The following is a 21,256-nucleotide window of genomic DNA, read 5'->3' as shown; positions in this document are numbered from 1 at the left end:
ACTCATTCTTGAGTATCAAGGGTCTCAAAGGTTACAGGGAGAATGGGGTTAAGAAACATATCAGCCATGATTGAATGGCAGAGAAGATTCAATAGTATAAATGGCTTGTTAACCATCCCTGGGAAGAAGGAGGCAACACAATAAGTTGTTTCTTGGGACAGGTAAGATAATGTTATTTAATAATGGTGTGACAAAAGGACAATTAATTCTGCCTGTAGAAGGAAAGCCCTGACATAGAGGGGTTAATTGCAGGGCAGGCTGTTTCAAACAGACAGCTAACCTTCAAGGATAAGAAGGTAAACTACAGACCTGAGGTCTCCAGCAATGTGAGGTGATGTTCGAGTCTTAAAAAAAAGTCACACCACAGATTAGAAATTGAGGAACCGCCACCAAAATTCAACTCCAGAACGATACAGCAGCAGCAGTACTTAGAAGAATAATACTGCATCAAACCCCTGGACACTTCTAGAGATGGGCACTGTCGGTGGAAACACAGTTGAATTCAGCCATCAACTGGGTGATAGCCAAGTTTGGCGGGGGTGAAGCTGAATTAACTTGAGAGGTTTTATTTGTGGTTGCTACGTGCAATAAAGTGCAAATCATTGTTTCAGCAGTTGATTCTCTGTGCGGTTTCTGAGTCAGGAGCCAAATTAAGGTGATTCACCCACAACCACACCATGAGGCTGGGATTAATATTGACTCCATTGCATTCAAGAGAATGTCATCAATACTGTTATAAAGCGAAGGCTGAACCCACCCCCCCCCCCCAACTCTCCAAGATCTCAAACCGAAACTTCCAAAGAGTGGCACATTGCCCTTTAATCTGTAAAGTCAGTGTGATAAGTGGTGTAACCTGCTGTAGTGTTAAAAGTAAATCCCTGACACTTTAAAATCAACAATCAGCAATTTATTTAACCAACTCTCACGGTGAACAAAACTACTAATAAACTGAATAAATCCGTCCTAACTACTGAGTATTCTGGAATAAATCAAGATTCTTCTGGTATGCTGTTCCAATCAATACATCCCATTCAGATAACACAAAATAGAATTTAATCTCTTAGATTACAACCAGGTTATGTGTCTTCCGGAATATTCTGTGCCATCTTCTGTCGGGATGCCTCCTCCGATTCCTCTGTCAGGAATGTCCTTCTCTGTTTTTCTAAATGATGCTTTCTCTAATACACAGATGACAGAGCGCCAATTCTTTACGATAGGATTGGTCCTGTTGTCAAAACTTTAGGATTTAAATTTAATAAGTTTTTGGTAGCCAATGGGGCTGATTTAAATTGATTGGTGAAATTGAAAACCTGTTGTCTTGTCCTGCTAACTGTACAGCCTTTTGTTACAAATGTTTCAGTTCAAGTGCTTTCTGTTGTGATGATGCTGCTCCTTTAAGAAGATTACGTTGTTGGTTTATTTTCAGGAGGGGTTGTAAAAGGCAGAGCTTCCCATTCGTCTAGGATTAAGGATTTCGCAAATGGTTAACAGATACTGGCTAAGGCAACAATCAGGGAAAAGGGTTTGACATTTTATTTTCTAAAACACTTCTACAATGAAAGGGCAGTTGTCCCATTCTTTTCCCCTGGTTTGGGTTTTAGCAAGCAGTCTGTCTGAAGCTGCTGCAGGAAGAGATGTTTCCTGATTCAACAGATGTTTCTGGCTGACTCTGAAGCTTCAGGGAAAATAGTACCAGCGTATTCAGCCTCTCCCTGTAGCTCAAACCTTGCAGCCCTGGCAACATCCTTCCAAACCTTTTCTGAACCCTTTCAAGTTTCACAATGTCTTAAAAAGACGTCAACTTTGCTCAACTAATGTGGGAGAATTTTCTAAATGACGCGTTCTGTCTGAAAGAATCCTCCCCTGTGCTGTGACAGAGCTGCAGTGACTTTCAAAAGCCTGACAAATGCTGTTATCAGTCAAAGATTCATTGGGAGAAGCTTCTCAATCACATCTGTAAATGGAGAAAGTGTTTTTAATAATGAGACATGAATAAAGGCTGCATTAATCTTTTGTTCTGAAGATTTACTCATACATCTCAAAACAGAGCATATGAACCCAGTCACAAGAAGTCTACGGGAATATAAGACACCAATGCCTATTTCCTGACCAGGACCGACTTTACACAGAAAACATGGACATTTTAAATGAATGGGGTGCCATTCGTTTTAAGATCAGGTGAACTTAAGAGGCACAGCATTGGCTTAGAAATGAGAGATCCTTGACACACACACACACACAGCCAAAATCATCACTGCCATTATTATCTAATCAGAATTTAGGCTGGGATGTTTTTCCACTGGAGCAGAGGAGGTTGAGAGGCAATATTTTCAAACCATGAGGGGTAGAGTTGGGTTAATGGTAGCTGTCTCTTCCCTAGGGGGAGGATTTCAAGACCAAGGACGTGTTTTTATGGTGAGAGGAGAAAAATGGAAGAAAAGATGTGGGGCAAAATATTTACAAAGTGTAGTTCACCTGAGGAAACAGCTACCAGTGGAAGTGGTTGAAGCAGGTACATTAACAACATTGAAAAGGTGTTTCAACAAATACATGGATAGGAAAGCTTTAGAAGGATATGGGCCAAGTGCAGGGAAATGAGGTTAGTGTTGACAAACATTTTGGTCAGCATGGACAGGTTTGGGCTGAAAGGCCTGTATCTGTGCTATAGTATTCTATGAATGGCGTCTCTTTGTAACTCTGACAGTGTTGAGTTTTCACATGAACCAGGAAAAAGTGAGGACTGAAAATGCTGGAGATCAGCGTTGAGAGTGTGGTGCTGGAAAAGCAGCAGGTCAGGCAGCACCCGAGGAGCAGGAGGATCGATGGTTCAGTCATAAGGACATCCAGATGAATATCTCACTAAATCATGCTGAATAAAATCTGATCTCATTCGTCAACTCTGAAGTGGAGGTGCTGGGGGTGGACAGGTCAGAAGTCACACAACACCAGGTGACAATCCCAATAGATTGATTTGAACTCATGAGCTTTCGAAGCTCTGTTCCTTCATCAGGTGAAGTGATGAAGGAGCAATGCTCCCAAAGCTTGGGATTTCAAATAAACCTGTTGGACTGTAACCTGGGGTTGTGTGACTTCTGACTTCTCCAACTGCGCATTCATGTTGAACTTGATGGGATATTTTATCCAACTCGGAGTAGTTAAATCATATCGCTTGGAGGGGTTCATTTGAAACCTTTCAGGAGTTGAATTCAACAAGATTGAAATATTCAAAGTTACTCAATTCTAAACTTACATCAGGACCGGTAGTCATAGAGAGGTACAGCGCGGAAACAGATCCTTCGGTCCAACTCGTCCACGCTGACCAGATATTCTAAATTAATCTAGTCCCATTTGCCAGCACTTGGCCCAAATCCCTCTAACCCTTTCTCTTCATGTCCCCAACCAAATGTCTTTTAAATTCTGTAATTCTACCAGCCTCCTCCACTTCCTCTGGCAGCTTATTCCATACACGCACCACACTCTGCATGAAAAGTTTTCCCTTTAGGTCCGTTTTAAATCTTTCCCCTCTCACTCTAAACCCATGCCCTCTAGTTCTAACAACATCCTGATAAATCATTTCTGATGGAGATGTCAACGTTTCGGGTAGAACCCTTCTTCAGTCCTGAGGGATAATACCTGAAATGCTGACTTCTCCACCTCCTGGTGCTGCCTGCCTTGTTGTGCCCAGCCTTCTGTTTGTCTATTTTAGATCCCAGCATCTGCAGTTTTTTTTATTTTGTCTCTAACAAATGGTGGAGCAGATTCGATGGGTCAAAATATCCTAACTTCTGCTCCAATGGTCTTGTGATTTTAGACTTGTGCGGGTCCTGGGCTCAATGAGCAGCAGCGCCAACTGGAAGCAATGTTCACAGAATCATAGAATCCCTGCAGTGTGGAAATGGGCCCTTCTGCCAAACAAGTTCAGAGCGACCTTTTGAAGAGTAACTCACCCAAACACATTCTCCTACCCTATCACTCTGCACTTACCCCTAACTAATGCACCACACCTACACATTCCTGAACACTATGGGACTATTCAGCTTCGCCAATACGCACAAACGTTTGGACTTTGGGAAGACACTGGAGCACGCAGAGGAAACCCACGCAGACACGGCGGGGGGGGGGGGGGGGGGGGGGGCGCGGAGGAATGATCAGTCTGGTTTGAACAGAGATGGATCAGATTTTGAAAGGCCTTTTGTTGATATGTAAATAGGTGTGACTTCAGGCCAAATTTGTCATGTTTTAGAAGTGACCTGTATAAAGAAAGAGGAGTGAGCTGAGCAGTTATAGTTCAGTATTGAACTGGTTGGAAGTTCAACAGGGAGCTGTGTGGAAACTCACTCTCTTTTCTGCCTCTCAACTTCAACCTATAAGCATGCGTTCCATTTATATTGGTTTTCAAAGGGAGTTGGCTTATTGGGACTGTTGTGTACAGTCAGAACAGCATAACTGAGTCTAGTTGGCAAGGTTGAGTTCTGTAGGGGTTCTTTGTGTTTCATTGTGTAATTTTGTGAATAAATTTTTGTCTGTTTTAAAATCTAGTAGTCAACAGAGCTAACTTACTCCAGGTAATTTTCACTGTACACTTACCAAATCAAATTGCAAAGTTATGGTCTGGGGCTGCCTGCTTCAGAATGTTTTGAGTGGTCTGGCTTAGTCCATAACACAGGCCCACACTTTCACTCAGGGGAGATATAATTGAAACATACAGAACATTGAAAGGCCTAAACAAAGTGGGCATTGGGAAGATGTTTCCATTGGTGGGCAAGACCAGGACCTGAAACAGACTAAAAAAGGGAAGACCTTTTAGAAGGGAGATAAGGAGAAACTTTTCAGCCAGAGAGTGGTGAATCCGTGGAATGTATTGCAACATGAGGCTGTGGAGGCTAGGTCACTGAGGGTATTTAAGATTGAGATAGATAGGTTCTTGAGTATCAAGGGGATCAAGGGTTACGGGGAGGAAGTGGGAGAATGAGGTTGAGAAACTTATCAACCACAGTTGTGTGGTATGAGCAGACCTGATGGGCTGAATGGCCGAATTCCTGCTCCTATGTTTTATGGTCTCTTGCTGTCTTGGACACAGTGAGAGAATTGGGAGCAGGAGTAGGCCATTTAGGTCTTTTGAGCATGCACCAGCACTGAACAGAGCATAACTGGATATGAATATACCTATATCTGAGTGGATAGGCCGGGACTTTTTTCACAGGTGCACAGGAAGTTGAGAAGTTTATAAAACCAAGAGGGATGTCAATGAGGTGAGTGGCTGGTGCTGTTTCCTTCAGATAGGGGTTTCAAGATTAGGGAGCAAACTTTTAAGGAGAGAGGAGAAAGATTTTAAAAAGACATGAGGAACACCTTTTTTTTTGAAAGAGAGTGGTTTGTGTGTGGAATCAATGTCCTAAGGAAGTGGTGGATATAGGTACAGTAATAACATTTAAAAGACATTTGGATAAGTACATGAGTAGGAAAGGTTCAGAGGGATATGGGCCAAACTACATGGGACTAGTTTAGTTTGTGAATATATTCAGCATGGACTAGTTGGACTGAAGTGTCTGTTTCTAAGCTGTATGACTCTGTAACTGTTCTGTACTGGACTTAAAACCATTATTTTTGCCTTCCCCCATCACCATCCACTTTTTTGTGGTTCAGAAATCAGATGAACGCAGGCTTGAATATATTCAATGGCTGCCTGATCGTAGAAAGCCATCCCAACTTTTGAACTCTTGCTAATATACCACATGCCTTGCTGATTGCTTGCTACATCTGTCTGACAACTGGCAGTGACTGGTGTGGAAGGATGTTGAGGCCCCTTTGTACATCCACATATCATTCCTGACGAAAGGCTGGTGTCCAAATCACCAACAATCCTGGTCCTCAGATGCTACCTGACGTGCTGTGCTTTTCCAGCAACACACTTTTCGACTCTAATCTCCAGAATGTGCAGCCCTCACTGTCTCCACATGCCCAATATATCACTATTTAAACAATGCAACTTTTTTCTGCATTTTATTCCACAGCAAAGGCAAAATCATGACATTGTGTTGATGCGTTTGCCAATGGAGCCACAGACCTGAACCAACGCTTGCAGAGTCTGTTCCCCCAACCCCCGATTCACCCCATTTCCTTTCAGTTGCTGCAAGTCGACAACTGAAGCTCAGAACTTAGAAACGAAATTGAAAATAGAGAGTGCCGTACTCACAGATGTCGGACAGAGGAAGGAGGTTGCAATCTCGGGTGAAGTTCAATCTCTATCCAGAGAGAGAGAGAGGAGCAACAACAGCAACTTCCGCATTCAGACAATAGGGGCGCTCTGATTGGCAGGAGGATCAGTCTCCTTCCGGTCCTCCAGTGCTTCCTATTGGTCCATCATAAGAAGGGCGCGAGCCGTGTTCGCGGACACCGAGCAGCTGGCGTAGTTTTTTTGGCTGACTCCGAGGAGAATGCGCAACAAAATAGATTGTTGACAGCCTATTGATCACTCAGTGGGAAGAATATGGGCAAAGTGCTGGCAAATGAGACTAGGTAAATTTAGGATATCTGGTCAGTCGGGACCGAAGGCTTTGTTTCTGTGCTCTACAATTCTATGATTCTTTTTTGACATAGTCTGAGCCAATTTCACAAGACTAGGAATAGGCCATTCACCCATTACAGCCTGTCCTCAGCTGTGGCCTAACTGCACATATTTCAATGCGAATTTCAAAAGATGTCTGCAGCTTTTTTATAAAGTTGAACATGCTTTAATAATGTTTCTGCATTTATCATTTTAGCTATTCTTAATTTTACACATAAGCCATTTCCCAGGTAGAGTCATCACCATCCGTTCTTCTGATCGGTTCCTGAATCCTGGCACCAGGCAGACACCAATATCATCTGGCCTCCAGCTGGCAACTGCAGGGAATGGAGACAATCCCTGACCCAACCTGAAGGCTATCCTGAGGGGGGTGACTGTCTCCCAGGATAAGGTGTCTGGATAAGGTCTCCCCACCCACCACCCGGTGAGGGGGTGGGGGGGGAAGAAGGAGTGCAGAATAGTCAACCAGACTGCTGTGGGTCTGGAGTCACGTGTAGGCCAGCCCGGGTAAAGGATGCACTGTGACGAGTGAGTGAATCTGTTCCCACAACAGCAATTTCCTTCCCTAAAAAGGTTGCGAGTGAATCAGATGGGGGTTTCCCCTCCCCTCCCCTCCCTGACAATTGTTTCGTTGTTAGATTCTGAACTCCAGATTTCTAATCGAATTCCAATTCCGCCATCTGCCTTGGCAGCTCCCGGAACTGGGTTAATAGTCCAGTCGATAAAGGCACTCAGCCGTCGCTGCTTTAAACCCCCTGCGATGGCATGTGAACTCTCTGGTGTCTCCGCAGGTGGGAGGAGCGGTTAAAACTCTTCCCGCACTGATAGCAGGTGAACGGCCTCTCCCCTGTGTGGACCCGCTGGTGCCTCAGCAAGTCAGAGGCCTGGGTAAAGCCCTTCTCGCACTCTGGGCAGCTGAAGGGCCTCTCCCCCATGTGGACCCGCTGGTGCTTCAGCCTGTCGGAGGAACTGTTGAAGGCCTTCCTGCACTCTGTGCAGGGGAATGGCCTCTCCCCCGTGTGGACCCGCTGGTGGGTCAGCAGGGCAAAGGAATTGCTGAAGCCCTTCCCACATTCGGTGCAGAGGAACAGCCTCTCCCCAGTGTGGACCTGCCGGTGGGCCAACAGGGTGGAGGCCTGGGTAAAGCCCTTCCCACATGCAGAGCACCTGAAGGGCCGCTCCCCCGTGTGGACCCGCCGGTGCCTCAACAGGTCAGAGCAATTGCTGAAGGCCTTCCCACACTCGGGGCAGCTGAAGGGCCTCTCCCTGGTGTGGACCCGCCGGTGCCTCACCAGGTCGGAGGAATTGCTGAATGCCTTCCCACACTCTGTGCAGGGGAATGGCCTCTCCCCGGTGTGACTGCGACGATGAATCTCCAGAGCAGATGGGAAACGGAAGTCTGTGCCACAGTCGCCACACTTCCACGGTTTCTCCATGGGGCAGGATTCCTTGGGTTTCTCCATGGCCGAAGCTTCAGCCACACACAACACGTGTAGAGCTCCTCCGCTCCGTGAATTCCTCTTCCCAGGCCTTATAACTGTTTCAGGCTCCACACTCAGTGCACTCCAACAGTAGGGTCTCTCATCCAGTCCCACTGATGCTGAAAATGGACTGAAACAGGAACCAAAACGCTTTGCTCCTTCTCACATAATCAGTCAAAAATTGTTGCGGTCCCGATAGATTGAGTGACTGTCAGACATTGATGTCAAAGTGAGGACGGCAGACGTTGGAGAGTCAGTATCGAAAAGTGCGATGCTGGAAAAGCACAGCAAGTCAGGCAGCATCTGAGGAGCAGGAGAGTCAACATTTTGGGCAGAAGACCTTCATCTGTTGATTTTGAAACTTCCGTCTTCAGATTTTCAAATACTCTGTCAAAAGAGATTACAAAATTCATTACTATCAGTCCAGAATAAAAATTCAGAACAAGCAATTTGTTTGTGTTGGTATTCCACAAAATTGAAAGCACTATATCTTTCTCTCTCTCTAACTCATTCTCCTGAATGTGTTGATTCAGGATCTTACAGGGGCAGAAAAGCAAAAACGTCAAGACTGAGTTTTGGATAACTCCACCTGAAATTTAATATCTTTCACAACACTGGGATATTGCTGAGACTGAGCAGGTCTGATTTTGGGAAGCAAACAAATGTCAATTCAGGGTGAACCTGCAATGCAGGTTCTTGAAGAACAACCAGACAAAATGGTTAACATTCCCAGGAGGTGGGGGGGAAAGCAAAATGAGCCATCAAGGCATTGACACCACCACCAGAGAGAAACTGAACATACAGACATGACAAACATTTGTGGAAAGCCACAGTCATCAAGATGTACAGCACTGAAACAGACACTTTGGTCAAATCCTTCTGTGCCCAACCAGATATTCAAAATTAATCTCACCCCATTTGCTAGCGTTTTGCCCATATCCCTTTGAACCCTTCCTTTTCATACACTCAGGCTGATGACTTTTAAATGTTGTCATTGTACCAGCCTTCACCAATTCCTTTGGCAGCTCATTCCATACATGCACCACTTTCTGTGTAAAAATGTTGCCCCTCAGGTCTCTTTGCAGTCTCCCCGCACCCCCCACCCCCGCCCTTAAATCTATTACCCTCGAGTTCTGGACTCCCCATCCCAAGGAAAAGACCTTGTCTATTTACCCAATCCATGCCCCTCATGATTTTAAAAAAGTCTATCAGGTTACCCCTCACACTCTGACGCACTAGGGAAAACAGCAACACCCTATCCTTCCAGCCCTCCTTTCCCGGGTAATTAAGACACCTATCTGACTTTCCAGAGTCTGCTCCCTCCCTGGGTTCACTCCAGTTGCTACAAGTGAACAAATTTCCTCCCCCCCGCACTCCACCCACCGCTTCCCTCCTTCTCCCCCTTCCTGAACAGCTAACAAAAATCCCTTCTCTTCACAGAACCCTCACTGTTCTAACAAGTCCACACCAACCTCCGAATGGCAACCTCACCACACCCATTCCCCTACTCCTATTGCTCTACATTTACCCCCTGACTAATGCATCTAACCTGCACATCCCTGGGCACTGTGGGTAATTTAGCACTGCCAATCCACCCTAACTTGCACATCCCTGGGTACTATGGGTAATTTCACCTAGCCAATCACACCTTACCTGGACAAAGTTAAAAATCACAACACCAGGTTATCGTCTAATGGGTTCATCTGGAAGCACCTGCATTTGAAGTGTTGCTCCTTCATCAGGTGGTTGTGGAGTGTAGGATCACAAGACACAGAATTTCTGGAAAAGCATTACAGTGTCCTGGCATTGAAATGATATATTGAACAAACCTGGATCGTTAAGTCTTTCATCTTTTCCAATGGATTGCAGATATCATTAATATGTAAATCCCAGAACTTCCTGTAAGGCACCTTCTCAGGATAACTAAGGCTTTATAACAAAAGGAGACACCTCAGCTCAAACAATGCATTAAAGGTGTGAGGTCAGAATCTGTCTGTATCCCAGTCTGGAGTCAGACTGGTTCTATTTCCAATGTGAAATTTACAAAATATTACATGTATTAACTGCCTGCAGATTGTGCATTTTCTGAGGAAAATAGAATAAATATAATTTGGCAAACACAAATTCACCCCCATGGACTTGTGCATGTGTGTGCATGAGACAGAGAAAAAGTCTGTTTCCATGCTGTATATCTCTATGTCAATTTGACAACAGATACTTTTTTTTTCCTGTTGGTAAAAATATTGTTGTAAATCATAGTGGGTACTAATAGCTCGATGTAACGGTGAGAGAATTCCTCAAATAAGGCACTGAAGAAATCCTGGGAGAATAGTATTTCTGGTTTCCTTCCTATTGACCAATATTAAGCACAAGCACCTACTTATTTCTAATTTTGGTTCACATTTCTTGCTTTATTCCCTGCTATGACTACACTCGGTGTCTGGATGATTAACAGGCTGGGAGATTGTGGGTCTGGATTCACTTATTGTTCCGGAAGGTGTAAAAAAAAGGGGGGGGGGGGTCAAAGCATCACAGCAGGAATCCAGAAGGGGTGAGAAATCAGGACCTGAAATCGGAGCTGACACCAGATTACCCTGTGATCGGTGCTTTGATTACCTGTGCTAACCCTCTACCTTGATCTTACTTTCCATTTGATCACCTCCTCAATATTGAGGATTCTATCCTTGTCATCCTGGAGCCATATCTCTGGAAGGAGTCCCATTTTTTAATTATTCCCTTTAATGTGTGCAGTCAATTCATTCACTTTTGCTCCAATGCAGCACACATTCAGACATACCATTTTTAGTTTCAATTTTTATGATCTTTAGAATCCAGTTTTGATTGCTGGTACATTTACTCTCCGTGTCTTTCTGTCGTTCTCGGATGTTCATTTTTCACATCACTGTATTGCTCACTGGCCTTGATTCGGATTGTCCATGCTAAATTGCCCATAGTGTCCAGAGATGTGCAGGTTAGGTGGGTTAGCGATGGGAAATGCAGGGTTAGAGTTTCATACTAATAGAAGCAGGAGTAGGACATTTGGCCCGTCGAGTCTGCTTTGCCATTCATTTAGATCATGACTGATCTCTCCATTGTCTCAGCTTCTCCTCCCTGCATTGTCCCAACTACCCTTAATACCTTTACCATGCAAAAACCCATCTAACTGTGTCCTGAATATACTTAATTAAGCTGCCTCTACTGCTTCCCTGGGCAGAGAATTACGTAGATTCACTATTCTCTGGGAAAAGCAGTTCTTCCTTCTCTCTATCCTAAATCTCCTCCAACTAATCTTGAGGAGTGGTCTCACCCACCAGCAGAAATGACTGGATAGGGTAGGGTTTCATCCCCACAGTGCAATGAAATCCCACTTTCCACCAAAATCTCAGATGTACTCACTCACTCAGGTGCTGTCTCATAAATGAAAGATTTTATTGTAACATCTTCTGCTCCCAGTAAGGACAAAACATCTTTGAAGGCTGCTCTGAAAGTCCAGTCTTCACAATGACACTTCTGGTTTCACCAAAGACCCAGAGAGTCATACAGCACAGAAACAGACCCTTCAGTCCAACTCGTATGTGCCGCCCAGATATCCTAACTTAATCTAGTCCAATTTACCAGCATTTGGCCCATATCCCTCTAAACCCTTCCTGTTCTTGTACCCATCCAGGTGCCTTTTAAATACTGTAATTTTATCAGGCTCCACCCCTTCCTATGACAGCTCATTCAATACATGCACTACCTTCTGCATGAAACAAGTTGCCCTTCATGTCCCTTTTAAATCATTCCCCTCTCACCTCAAACATATGCTCTCTACTTTTGCATTCACCCTATCCATGCCCCTTATAAATATTTATAAGGTCACCCCTGAGCGTCCGATGCTCCAGGAAAATATCCCTGACCGATTCAGCCTCTCTCTGTAGATCAAACCCTCCAACTCTGACAACAGCCTTTCAAGTCTTTTCTGACCCCTTTCAAAGTTTCACACCATCTTTCCTGTAGCAGGAAGACCAGAATTGAATGCAGTATTTTAAAAATGGCCTCACCAATGTCCTGTACAGCCACAACATGACCTCCCAACTCCGATACTCAATGCTCTGACTAATAAAGGAAAGCATACAAAATGCATTCTTCACTATTCTGGCTACCTGAGACTGCACTTTCAACGAACAATGAACCTGCACTCCAAGGTCTCTCTGTTCTGAAACACTCCCTTAACTGTCCTGCCTGGATTGCTTTACCAAAATGCAAACATCACATTTCCCTAAATTAATCTCCATCTGCCACTCCCTGGCCCATTGCCCCATCCAATCAATTCTAATTTATAGCGAACTCTCTGTACTTCTTATTCCCTGGAAGCTCAAAATCTCCATCCCACACACTCCCTCCATTCTCACTTTGTTGAACCTAATTCCTGCTGTACCTCATCCTGAAGGGTCTGGTTCATGCTGATTAACAGGGCCACACTCAGGGGAATCTAATTGAAACAAACACAATACTCAATGGCCAGGACAGAGTTGATGTTGGGAAGATGTTTCCATTGGAAGGAGAGACTAGCAGGCGAGGGCAGAGCCTTAGAGTAAAGGGAAGACCTTTCAGAACTGAGATTAGGAGAAATTTCTTTAGCCAGAGAGTGGTGAACTGATGGAATTCATTGCCACAGAAGGCTGTGGAGGCCAGGTAACTGAGGATATTTAACACTGAGACAGAAACAGTTCTTGAGTATCAAGGGGATCGAGGGTTACAGGGAGAAAACAGGAGAATGGGGCTGAGACAGTTCTCAGCCGTGATTGAATGGTATGGGCAGACCCAGTGGGCTAAATGGCTTAATTTCTGCTCTTATGAATAGGAAAGGCTCAGAGATATATAGGCCAAACAAGGTAGGACTAGTTTAGTTTATGAATATAGTCAGCATGAAATCAAGTATCTGTTTCTGTGCTGTACGATTCTGTAACTGATCTTAACCATTTTTATGTTCCCTCATAACCATCCACTTCATTGTTGTTCAAAAATCAGATGAACTCAGCTTTGAATATATTCAATGACCCCCAAACACAGGAAGGCCCCCCCCCCAACTTCTGAACTCAATTCCTTTTGCTAATACACCACTTGCTCTGCTGACTTCTTAGTGCACCTGACTGACAACGGGTATTGACTGGTGTAGAAAGACACTGAAACCTCTTTGTTCATCCACATAACATTCCCGATGAACGGCTCGTGTCCAAAACGTCAACTCTCCTGGTCCTTGGATGCTGTCTGACCTGCTGTTCTTTTCCAGGGCCACACTTGTCAACTCTGATCTCCAGCATCTGCACTCCTCACTTTCTCCATATCCCAACATATCACCATTAAAACAATGCACCTCCTTTCTGCTTTTGTTTTCCCACAGCAAAGGCTATATTATCACATTGCAGTCATGCGTTTGCCAATTGAGACACAGATCTGGACCAACATTTCTAGACAAGCGAGTACTGCAGATGCCGGAGATTAAAGTCGAGAGTGTGGTGCTGGAAAAGCACGCAGGTCAGGCAGCATCCGAGGAGCAGGAAAATTCCTGATGAAGGACTTTTGCCCGAAACGTCGATTTTCCTGCTCCTCGGATGCTGCCTGACCTGCTATGCTTTTCCAGCACCACACTGTCGACCAATATTTCTACACTCTGTCCCCACCCTGAATTCACTCCCTTTCCTTTCAGTTGTTGCAAGTCAACAATTGAACGCCAGAATGAAAAAAAAGTGGAACAGATGGCGAGAAAAGAGAGTGCCGTACTCACAGTTGTTGGACAGAGGAAGAAAGTTGCAGTTTGGGATAAAGCTCAATCTTCATTTAGAGAAACAGGAACAGCAGCAGGTGCTGCTTCAGAAGCTCATTGTTCAACTTCCGCATTCAGACAATACTGGTGCTCTGATTGGCAGGAGGACAAGATTCCTTCCGGTCCTCCCGAGTTCCCTATTGGTCCAACAAAAGTAGGTCATGAGTCGTTTGTGCGTACAATCAGGAGCATGCACAGTCTTTTGCTGACACCAGCGGACATGCGCTGTTCTTGCTGACACCGAGGGGCATGCGCATTATGCACTTCAGAAATGCTGACGTTCCTGACAGATTTGAAGTGTCCAAATGCCAATCGGAGGAAAAAAAAAAGTTGAACCACAATTTCCTTCCCCCCTCCACCCCCGTGGCTCGACATTGTATTCCTTTTGTATTTTGGCTGGCTGCTCAACTTGTGTGTTTCTTTTCCCTCAGTTAGGGGAGCCACAAACTGGACGGCATAGGTTTAGGTTGAGTGGGGAAAGATGAGGGACCAAAGGATTAGAAAAAACGTGAGACTTTGAATTTGCCTCAAGAAATGCCAGAACGAGAGGACATTAGTTGAGGGTGAGTGGGGAAAGGTTTAAAACGGACCTAAGGGGTAACTTGTTTCACGCAGAGGATGGTAAATGTATTGACTGAGCTGCCGGAGTGGAGGCTGGTACAATTACAACTTTTAAAAGGCATCTGGATGGGTGTACGAATAGGAAGGTTTAAAGGGGTTTGGGCCAAGTGTTGGCAAATAGGAATAGAATAATTTAGGATATCTGGTCGGCACAGACCAAACTGTTTCATTCCATGCTCCATGACTCTATTTCTACATAGAACCAATTTGACAATATTAGAATAGGCAACTCACCCCTTACAGCCTGTCCTCAACTGTGGCCAAATTGCACATATTTTAACGCAAGTTTCAGAAAGATTCCTGCAGCTTTTTTAAAAAAATACAATTGAACATGCTTTAATGTTGTTTCTGAGTAGCTATTCTCAATGTTAAAGATCAGCCATTTCTCGTGCACCCCATCTCCCAGGTAGAGTCATCACCATCTGTCTCTCTCTTCTTAGAAGGACTTGATACAGCGATCAAAGAGGGATGGAGGCACGAGAAATAACAGGTGGTGGGGAAAGAGAATGGTTGGGGGGGAGGGGGAGGAGCTGAGGGTGGGTGTCAAGAGAGAGAAAATGGACAGGGGACAGAAAGAGAATGGACAGAGGGCAGTGACACTTCAAATCCCACCTTCCCCAGGACCACAGTAATCATTTCTCAATATACAAATGGCTAAAGCAGTAGAATCACATAATCCCTGTAGGCCATTCAGCCCATTTACCTCACACTGACCTTCCAAATAGCATCCCACCAGACCAACCCACTTACCATACAGCCCTGCAGTTCCCCATGGCTTACGCACCCGAAAAAATGCATATCCTCGGACACTTCAGCACAGCTGATCCACCCTAAACTGCAGATCTTTGGACTGTGGGAGGAACCCACGCAGACACAAGGGGGACAATGTGCCAAAGTCGCCTGAGGCTGGAATCAAACCCAGCACTGTGAGGCAGCAGTACTGACCACTGAGCCACCATGCCACCCAGAGCTTTGATGTTCTGCTTTATCTTTTTAGCTTCTGACTTCTCATGCGCCCTCAGCAGAGGCTCTGCCCTCCTGAGATTTGTGGACCACACCCACTGCAGCCTCCCTTTCCCACTTCTCCTGTCCTGAGCACGTCGGTTCCTGAACCTGGTGCCAGACAGACACCGATGCCATCTGGCCTCCTGCTGCTAACTTCAGAGAAAGACGACAATCACCTGTCAATATTCTGCCCTTACCCCCAGCGCTCCCCCTCCCACCACTCAGCCAGTTAGGTCCTCCCCCTGCCTCCCAATCTCAGATCCCCTTTACCTGTGTGATTCACACTCACACCCTTCTGACCCTGTCCACTGACCTAATCAGAAGGGTCTGTCCAGAGGGGAATGACCATCTCCTGGAATAAAGTGTCCGGTTAACTTTCCCCGTGACGTGTCTGCAGCCTGGCTTCCAACTCCATCTCTCTGAGCCAAAGGTCTTCCAGCATGTGTTTACGCTGAATCACAGCATCCAGGACCTCCCACCTTCTGCAAAGTGAAAGACAAGTCTCACCCTGCCCTCTCCAATGTGTGTGTGTAGATTAGATTCGATTCTCTACAGTATGGAAACAGGCCCTTTGGCCCAAAATGTTCACATTGACCCTCCAAAGAGTAACCCACACAGACCTATTCACCTACTAACCACTGAGCCACCATGTCACCCAGAAACTGCTGAATTGTTTCTACTGGCCAAGCAGAGGCCGATAGCCAAGTTTGGAACCCATGAGGACGGTCTCAACCGGGACCTTGGGTGATCACAGTACACTTAACACTGTCTCTCACTCCCGCACATACACACCAAGTCACACAGACCCTCTCTCACACACACACCCTCTCACAGGCGTCTACTCCACTGCATCGACACACTTTATCAAGCATGCACATGCAAACACTCCATCTCTCTCTCTCTCATGCGCATGCGTGCACACACATACACACACAAACCTATGCAGTGAATTTGCATTTGCAGATACATTGTGCTTTTTGAGCAAAATACAATCTGCAGGCAGTCAATCTATGTAATATTTTATAAATTCCTACTTTGGAAATAGAACATGTGAGACTCAGGACTGGGATACAGACAGACTTGAACCTCACACCTTTCTTGCTTTGTCTGAGCTGAGATGTCACCTATTTTTATAAAATCTTAAGTCATCTGGAGAATGTGACTTAAAAGTAGTTCTGGGATATACATGTTAATGAACCGAAACCTGCAACCCATTCTAAAAGATGAAAGACTGAATCGCAACTGGACATGTTCAGGAAATCTTATCAACTGCATGACACTGCAATGTTTTGCGATAAGTTCTATGTCTTATGATCCTGCTCAACAGCTACCCGATGAAGGAGCAGCGGTCCCAAAGCTAGCGCTTCCAAATAAATCTGTTGGGACTATAACCTGGAGTTGTGTCGATTTTAACTTTATCCACCTCAGTCCAACACCAACAACTGCCCATCATTTCGAATGAACACAGCCCCCACCTCCTGGTGCTGCCAGTAAACTTTACAATGTCGATAAAACAACACAGTACCTGCACTCCTGAAATATCTGCAATTTCCAACGATACGAGCTATTCATTCACTGTTCCATCTGATACACGACATTGGAAACTTCGTGCAGGAGGCTGAAAGAAATCAACAGGTTTAAAACAAAAACCATTTGAAGCTCAAAGCCTTCAATGAGTGTCTGAGCCTGGCGGTAAGTTCAGGTAACCCTTTATTGTAACCCAACTTTGTTACAGCTTCAGATTCCCCCCCAGGAAAAAGGGAATGGGAGGGGCCCAGTGGGGGAAAGAAAGGGGGCGGGGGGCACAGAGGGGGGGCATGGGTACAGTGTGGAGTCAACCATAGGCCAGACAGGGTAAAGGATGCAGCTGGGACGACTGAGAGAATCCTTTCCCACAATGGCAGTTTCCTTCCCGAAAAATGGCGTGAGTGAATCAGATGGGGTTTTCTCACCCCAACTCCCCCTCAAAATTGGCTTCATTGTTAGACTTGGAACTCCAGATTACTGACTGAATTCCAATTTCACCATCTGCCACGGCAGGATTCGAACCCAGGAGGCCCCAGAACTGGGTTAATACGCCAGTCAATAATGGCACTCAGCCGTCACTCCTTCAATGCCCCTGCTATTGTACGTGAACTTGCTGGTGCCTCTGCAGGTGGGAGGAGCAGGTGAACACCTTACTGCACCCGGGACAACTGAAGGGCCTGTCCCCTATGTGGACCTGCTGGTGTTTCTGAAGTGCGATGGCCTGGGTAAAGCACTTCCCGCACTCGGGACAACTAAAGGGCCTCTCCCCCGTGTGGATCCGCTGGTGGGTCTGGAGGTTGGAGGCCCGGGCAAAGCCCTTCCCACACTCGGGGCACCTGAAGGGCCTCTCCACGGAGTGGGACCGCTGGTGTCTCAGCCGGGCAGAGGCCTGGGTAAAGCACTTCCCGCATTCACAGCAGCTGAAGGGCCTTTCCCCCGTGTGGACCCGCTGGTGGGTCTGCAGGGTGGAGGAATCGCTGAAGCCTTTACCGCACTCTGGGCAGCTGAAGGGCCGCTCCCCTGTGTGGAGCCGCTGGTGGATCAGCAGGGCAGAGGCCTGGGTAAAGGCCTTCCTGCATTCGGAGCAGCTGAAGGGCCTCTCCCCTGTGTGGACCCGCCGATGGGTCAGCAGGTGAGAGGAATCACTGAAGGCCTTCCCGCACTCGGGGCAGGAGAGTGGCCTCTCCCCCTTGTGGATTCGCTGGTGCCTCAGCAGGGCGAAGGAATTGCTGAAGACCTTCCCACACTCGGGGCAGCTGAAAGGCCTCTCCCCCGTGTGGACCCACCGGTGGGTCAGCAGGGCGGATGCCTGTGTAAAGCCCTTCCTGCACTCGGGGCAGCTGAAGGGCCTCTCCCCGGTGTGACTGCGCCGATGAGTCTCCAGAGCAGACGGGGCACAGAAGCCTTTCCCACAGTCGCCACACTTCCACGGTTTCTTCACGGGACGGGATTCCTCGGGTTTCTCCATGGCCGAAGCTTCAGCTGCACACAAACGTGGGTATAGCCCCACCCTGCTGTGAATTCCTTTTTCCAGGCTGTATAACTGTTTCAGGCTCCACACTCACTGCGCTGCAACGTAGGGTCTCTCATCCAGTCCCACTGATTCTGAAAATGTACTCGAGCAGGAAACAAACGCTTTGCTCCTTCTCACAGAATCACAGTCAAGAATCGTTGCAGTCCCGATGTCCCAGTGTCACTGTCAGACATTGATGTGAAAGTGAGGACTGCAGATGCTGGAGAGTCAAGACTTCAAAAGTGTGACGCTGGAAAAGCACTGTAGGTCAGGGAGCATCCGAGTAGCAGAAGAGTCAATGCTTCGGGCATAAGGCCTTCATCTGTCGATTTTGAAATTTCCATCTTCAGATACTCTGTAAAAAGAGATTACAAAAGTCATTACACTCAGTGCAGGGTAACAACTCTGAACAAGCAATTCTACTTTCTGCGGAATATACTTTTCTTTTCTTATTCCACAAAATTGAAAGCACCATCCCACTCTCTCCCCCTCTGTTCTCACTCCACTCTAATTCTCCTCAAGGTGCTGATTCAGGATCTTACAAATGCAACTAACAGAGTCATAGAGATGTACAGCATGGAAACAGACCTGAACCCAGGGAAAAGACTTTGTCTATTTATGCTATACAGGCCCCTCATAAATTTGCAACCTCTATAAGGTTACCCCTCAGGCTCCAACGCTCCAGGGAAAACAGCTCCAGTCTGTTCAGCCTCTCCCTATAGCTCAAATCCTCCAACCCTGGCGACATCCTTGTAAATCGTTTCTGAACCCTTTCAAGTTTCACAACATCTTTTCGTTGGAAGGAGACCAGAATTGCACGCAATATTCCAACAGTGGCCTAACCAATGTTCTGCACAGCTGCAACATGACCTGCCAAGAATACAAAATTAACACGAAAGAAGTCTTCGATAAGCATTTGGTACTTAAAGTTTGACAAGGCACTGATGAAATGCATCCAACAATCTTGAAGGAAGGGACGACAGAAATTGTGGAAGCCATAATTTATCAGTCTTCCATGGACTTGGAGGAGGTGCCAGAAGACTAGAGAACTGCAAACATTGCAGCCTGGTTTAAGAAAGGTTGTAAAGCTAATCTCAGCAATTATAGAGTCATAGACATGTTTTGCTATCCTAGCATTCCCATAAAGGCTGACAGAACAGGCTGTGTGCAGGAGTCTGCTGGGCACCACCTTCATTAATCAAAAGAGAAAGAGCTATTGATTCAGCACCTCAGTAAATCTTGAGACAGTTTTGGCTCCTATGCACATGTTGGGGTGCATGTAAGGAGATGTTTATAGTTTGCTTCTGTACTTAGAATTCATAAATTGAAGCCAGTGTACATTTTAAAAATATTTAAGATTAAAAGTACAGAGGAGATCAATATTATACAACAATCCAACAACCCCGCCCCAAGACAACATGCGCCTGACCCTCACAAAGATGGCAACCCGAGAGCTCCTTCGCTGGTGAAGTAAACACTGGGGCCTGTGGGGCTTCTATTGGAGGCCTCAGTCCTCCCCCTAGGAGTTTATAAACTCCCCAGTCTCCCTCCTCCCGCGGTTCCCAATCCTACCCTGTCTCACTGTCTCCTCTCCCCGGGGGCAGGAGCCAGGTCTTGCCGCTCGGGCCTGGCGACCTCCCCGGGATGTTTCTGAAACCTGGTCCTGTCCTGAAGGAGGATCACCGGGACCCGAAACCCGTCCTCACATTCCTCCCGACACGAGCTGCCGGACCTGCTCAGCTTTTCCAGCGGCTCCTGTTCTTGTTCCTTCAGCCGCCGGCGCCATTCCTCTCCCACACTCAATAACACGGTCTTTGTCCCATTGCACATGCGCCAACTCACAGGGGGCGGGGTCCCTCCTGGTGACGTAACACCCGCCGAAGTGACGCGGTTGGAGGAGTCCTCCAAGAAGTCGAAGACAATGGGGGCGGGGCGATCGTTTTCCCCGCCCTCAGCCACTTGAAAGGTGGGTTTCTTTTAAGTTTGAACGTACTTTCTTTCAATTTTCAGAAATGTTATTCCAGACCTCTGGAAAGCTGAAGCATTGAGAAACTTTCAGACATAAACAAACGGATACGAATAAAATCAATAAAAATAGGTAAGTTAAATTGCGAAATAAACCCAGCACAAAATATCAAAAAGAATAGCAAGAGCTTCTATTGGTATGCTGAAGGGAATAAAATCGCTGAAGTAAATGTTGGTCCCTTGGAAGGTAAAACCGCTGAGTTAATGGGGAACACTAAAATAGCAGAGCTGCTAAATCAAAACTTTCCTCAGCTTTCACATTGGAGGACAGCAATACTATCCTTATTGGAACAGGCAAGTCAGAGGCTGTGGAAAGGGTAGAACTGAAACAATCAACGTCGATAGGTACACTATCAGGATTGAGGGCGGACAGGTCCCCTGGGCCTAATGGCCCAGATTCTCATGTACCAAAGGAAGTGGATACGCTAGTTACAATATTCCAAAATTCCTTGGACCTAAGAAAGATTCATTGAGTTTATTTAAGACTGAGATAGGTAGATTCTTGATTGTCAAGGTTACGAAGAGAAAGCGCCAGAAAGGAGTTGACTTCAGCCATGATTGGGTGAAGGAGCAGAATTGCTGGGCCGAATGGCCTCATTTCTGCTCTGATATTTTATGAATCCACTGGAATGGGAAAATACTAATGTAACACCTATATTCAAAAAGGGAGAAAGGCAATATATGAGAAATTGCAGACCAGTTAGTTC

The 21,256-nt window shown here is 46.1% G+C and overlaps 1 protein-coding gene and 1 long non-coding RNA gene across 12 annotated transcripts in view; one reads left to right on the top strand and one right to left on the bottom strand.

The window, feature by feature from the left end:
- LOC140460348 (uncharacterized) overlaps positions 1-21,256 on the top strand; it is a 79,855-nt gene that overhangs the window by 19,265 nt on the left and 39,334 nt on the right. The window lies entirely within an intron of this gene.
- Positions 895-20,351, bottom strand: LOC140460342 (uncharacterized). 11 transcript variants are annotated; one of them, XM_072554830.1, is made up of 7 exons: positions 20,097-20,351; positions 18,298-18,879; positions 17,010-17,102; positions 15,798-15,966; positions 13,820-13,995; positions 6,197-8,436; positions 895-1,954 (listed from the first exon to the last, which is right to left on the bottom strand). In XM_072554830.1, exon 6 carries the CDS (start codon positions 8,029-8,031, stop codon positions 7,315-7,317), a length of 717 nt encoding a protein of 238 aa, XP_072410931.1. In that variant the 5' UTR covers positions 8,032-8,436; positions 13,820-13,995; positions 15,798-15,966; positions 17,010-17,102; positions 18,298-18,879; positions 20,097-20,351; the 3' UTR covers positions 895-1,954; positions 6,197-7,314. The 11 variants fall into 11 exon arrangements, with proteins under 11 accessions (XP_072410931.1, XP_072410934.1, XP_072410926.1 ...); XM_072554833.1 differs by having other exon boundaries at positions 18,577-18,879; XM_072554825.1 differs by having other exon boundaries at positions 17,010-18,879.

The sequence above is a fragment of the Chiloscyllium punctatum genome, chromosome 36 (assembly GCF_047496795.1).
Source record: "Chiloscyllium punctatum isolate Juve2018m chromosome 36, sChiPun1.3, whole genome shotgun sequence".
Taxonomy (NCBI): Eukaryota; Metazoa; Chordata; class Chondrichthyes; order Orectolobiformes; family Hemiscylliidae; genus Chiloscyllium; species Chiloscyllium punctatum.
Note: the sequence above shows the minus strand (reverse complement) of the source record. Positions and strands in the feature narration are given on the sequence as shown.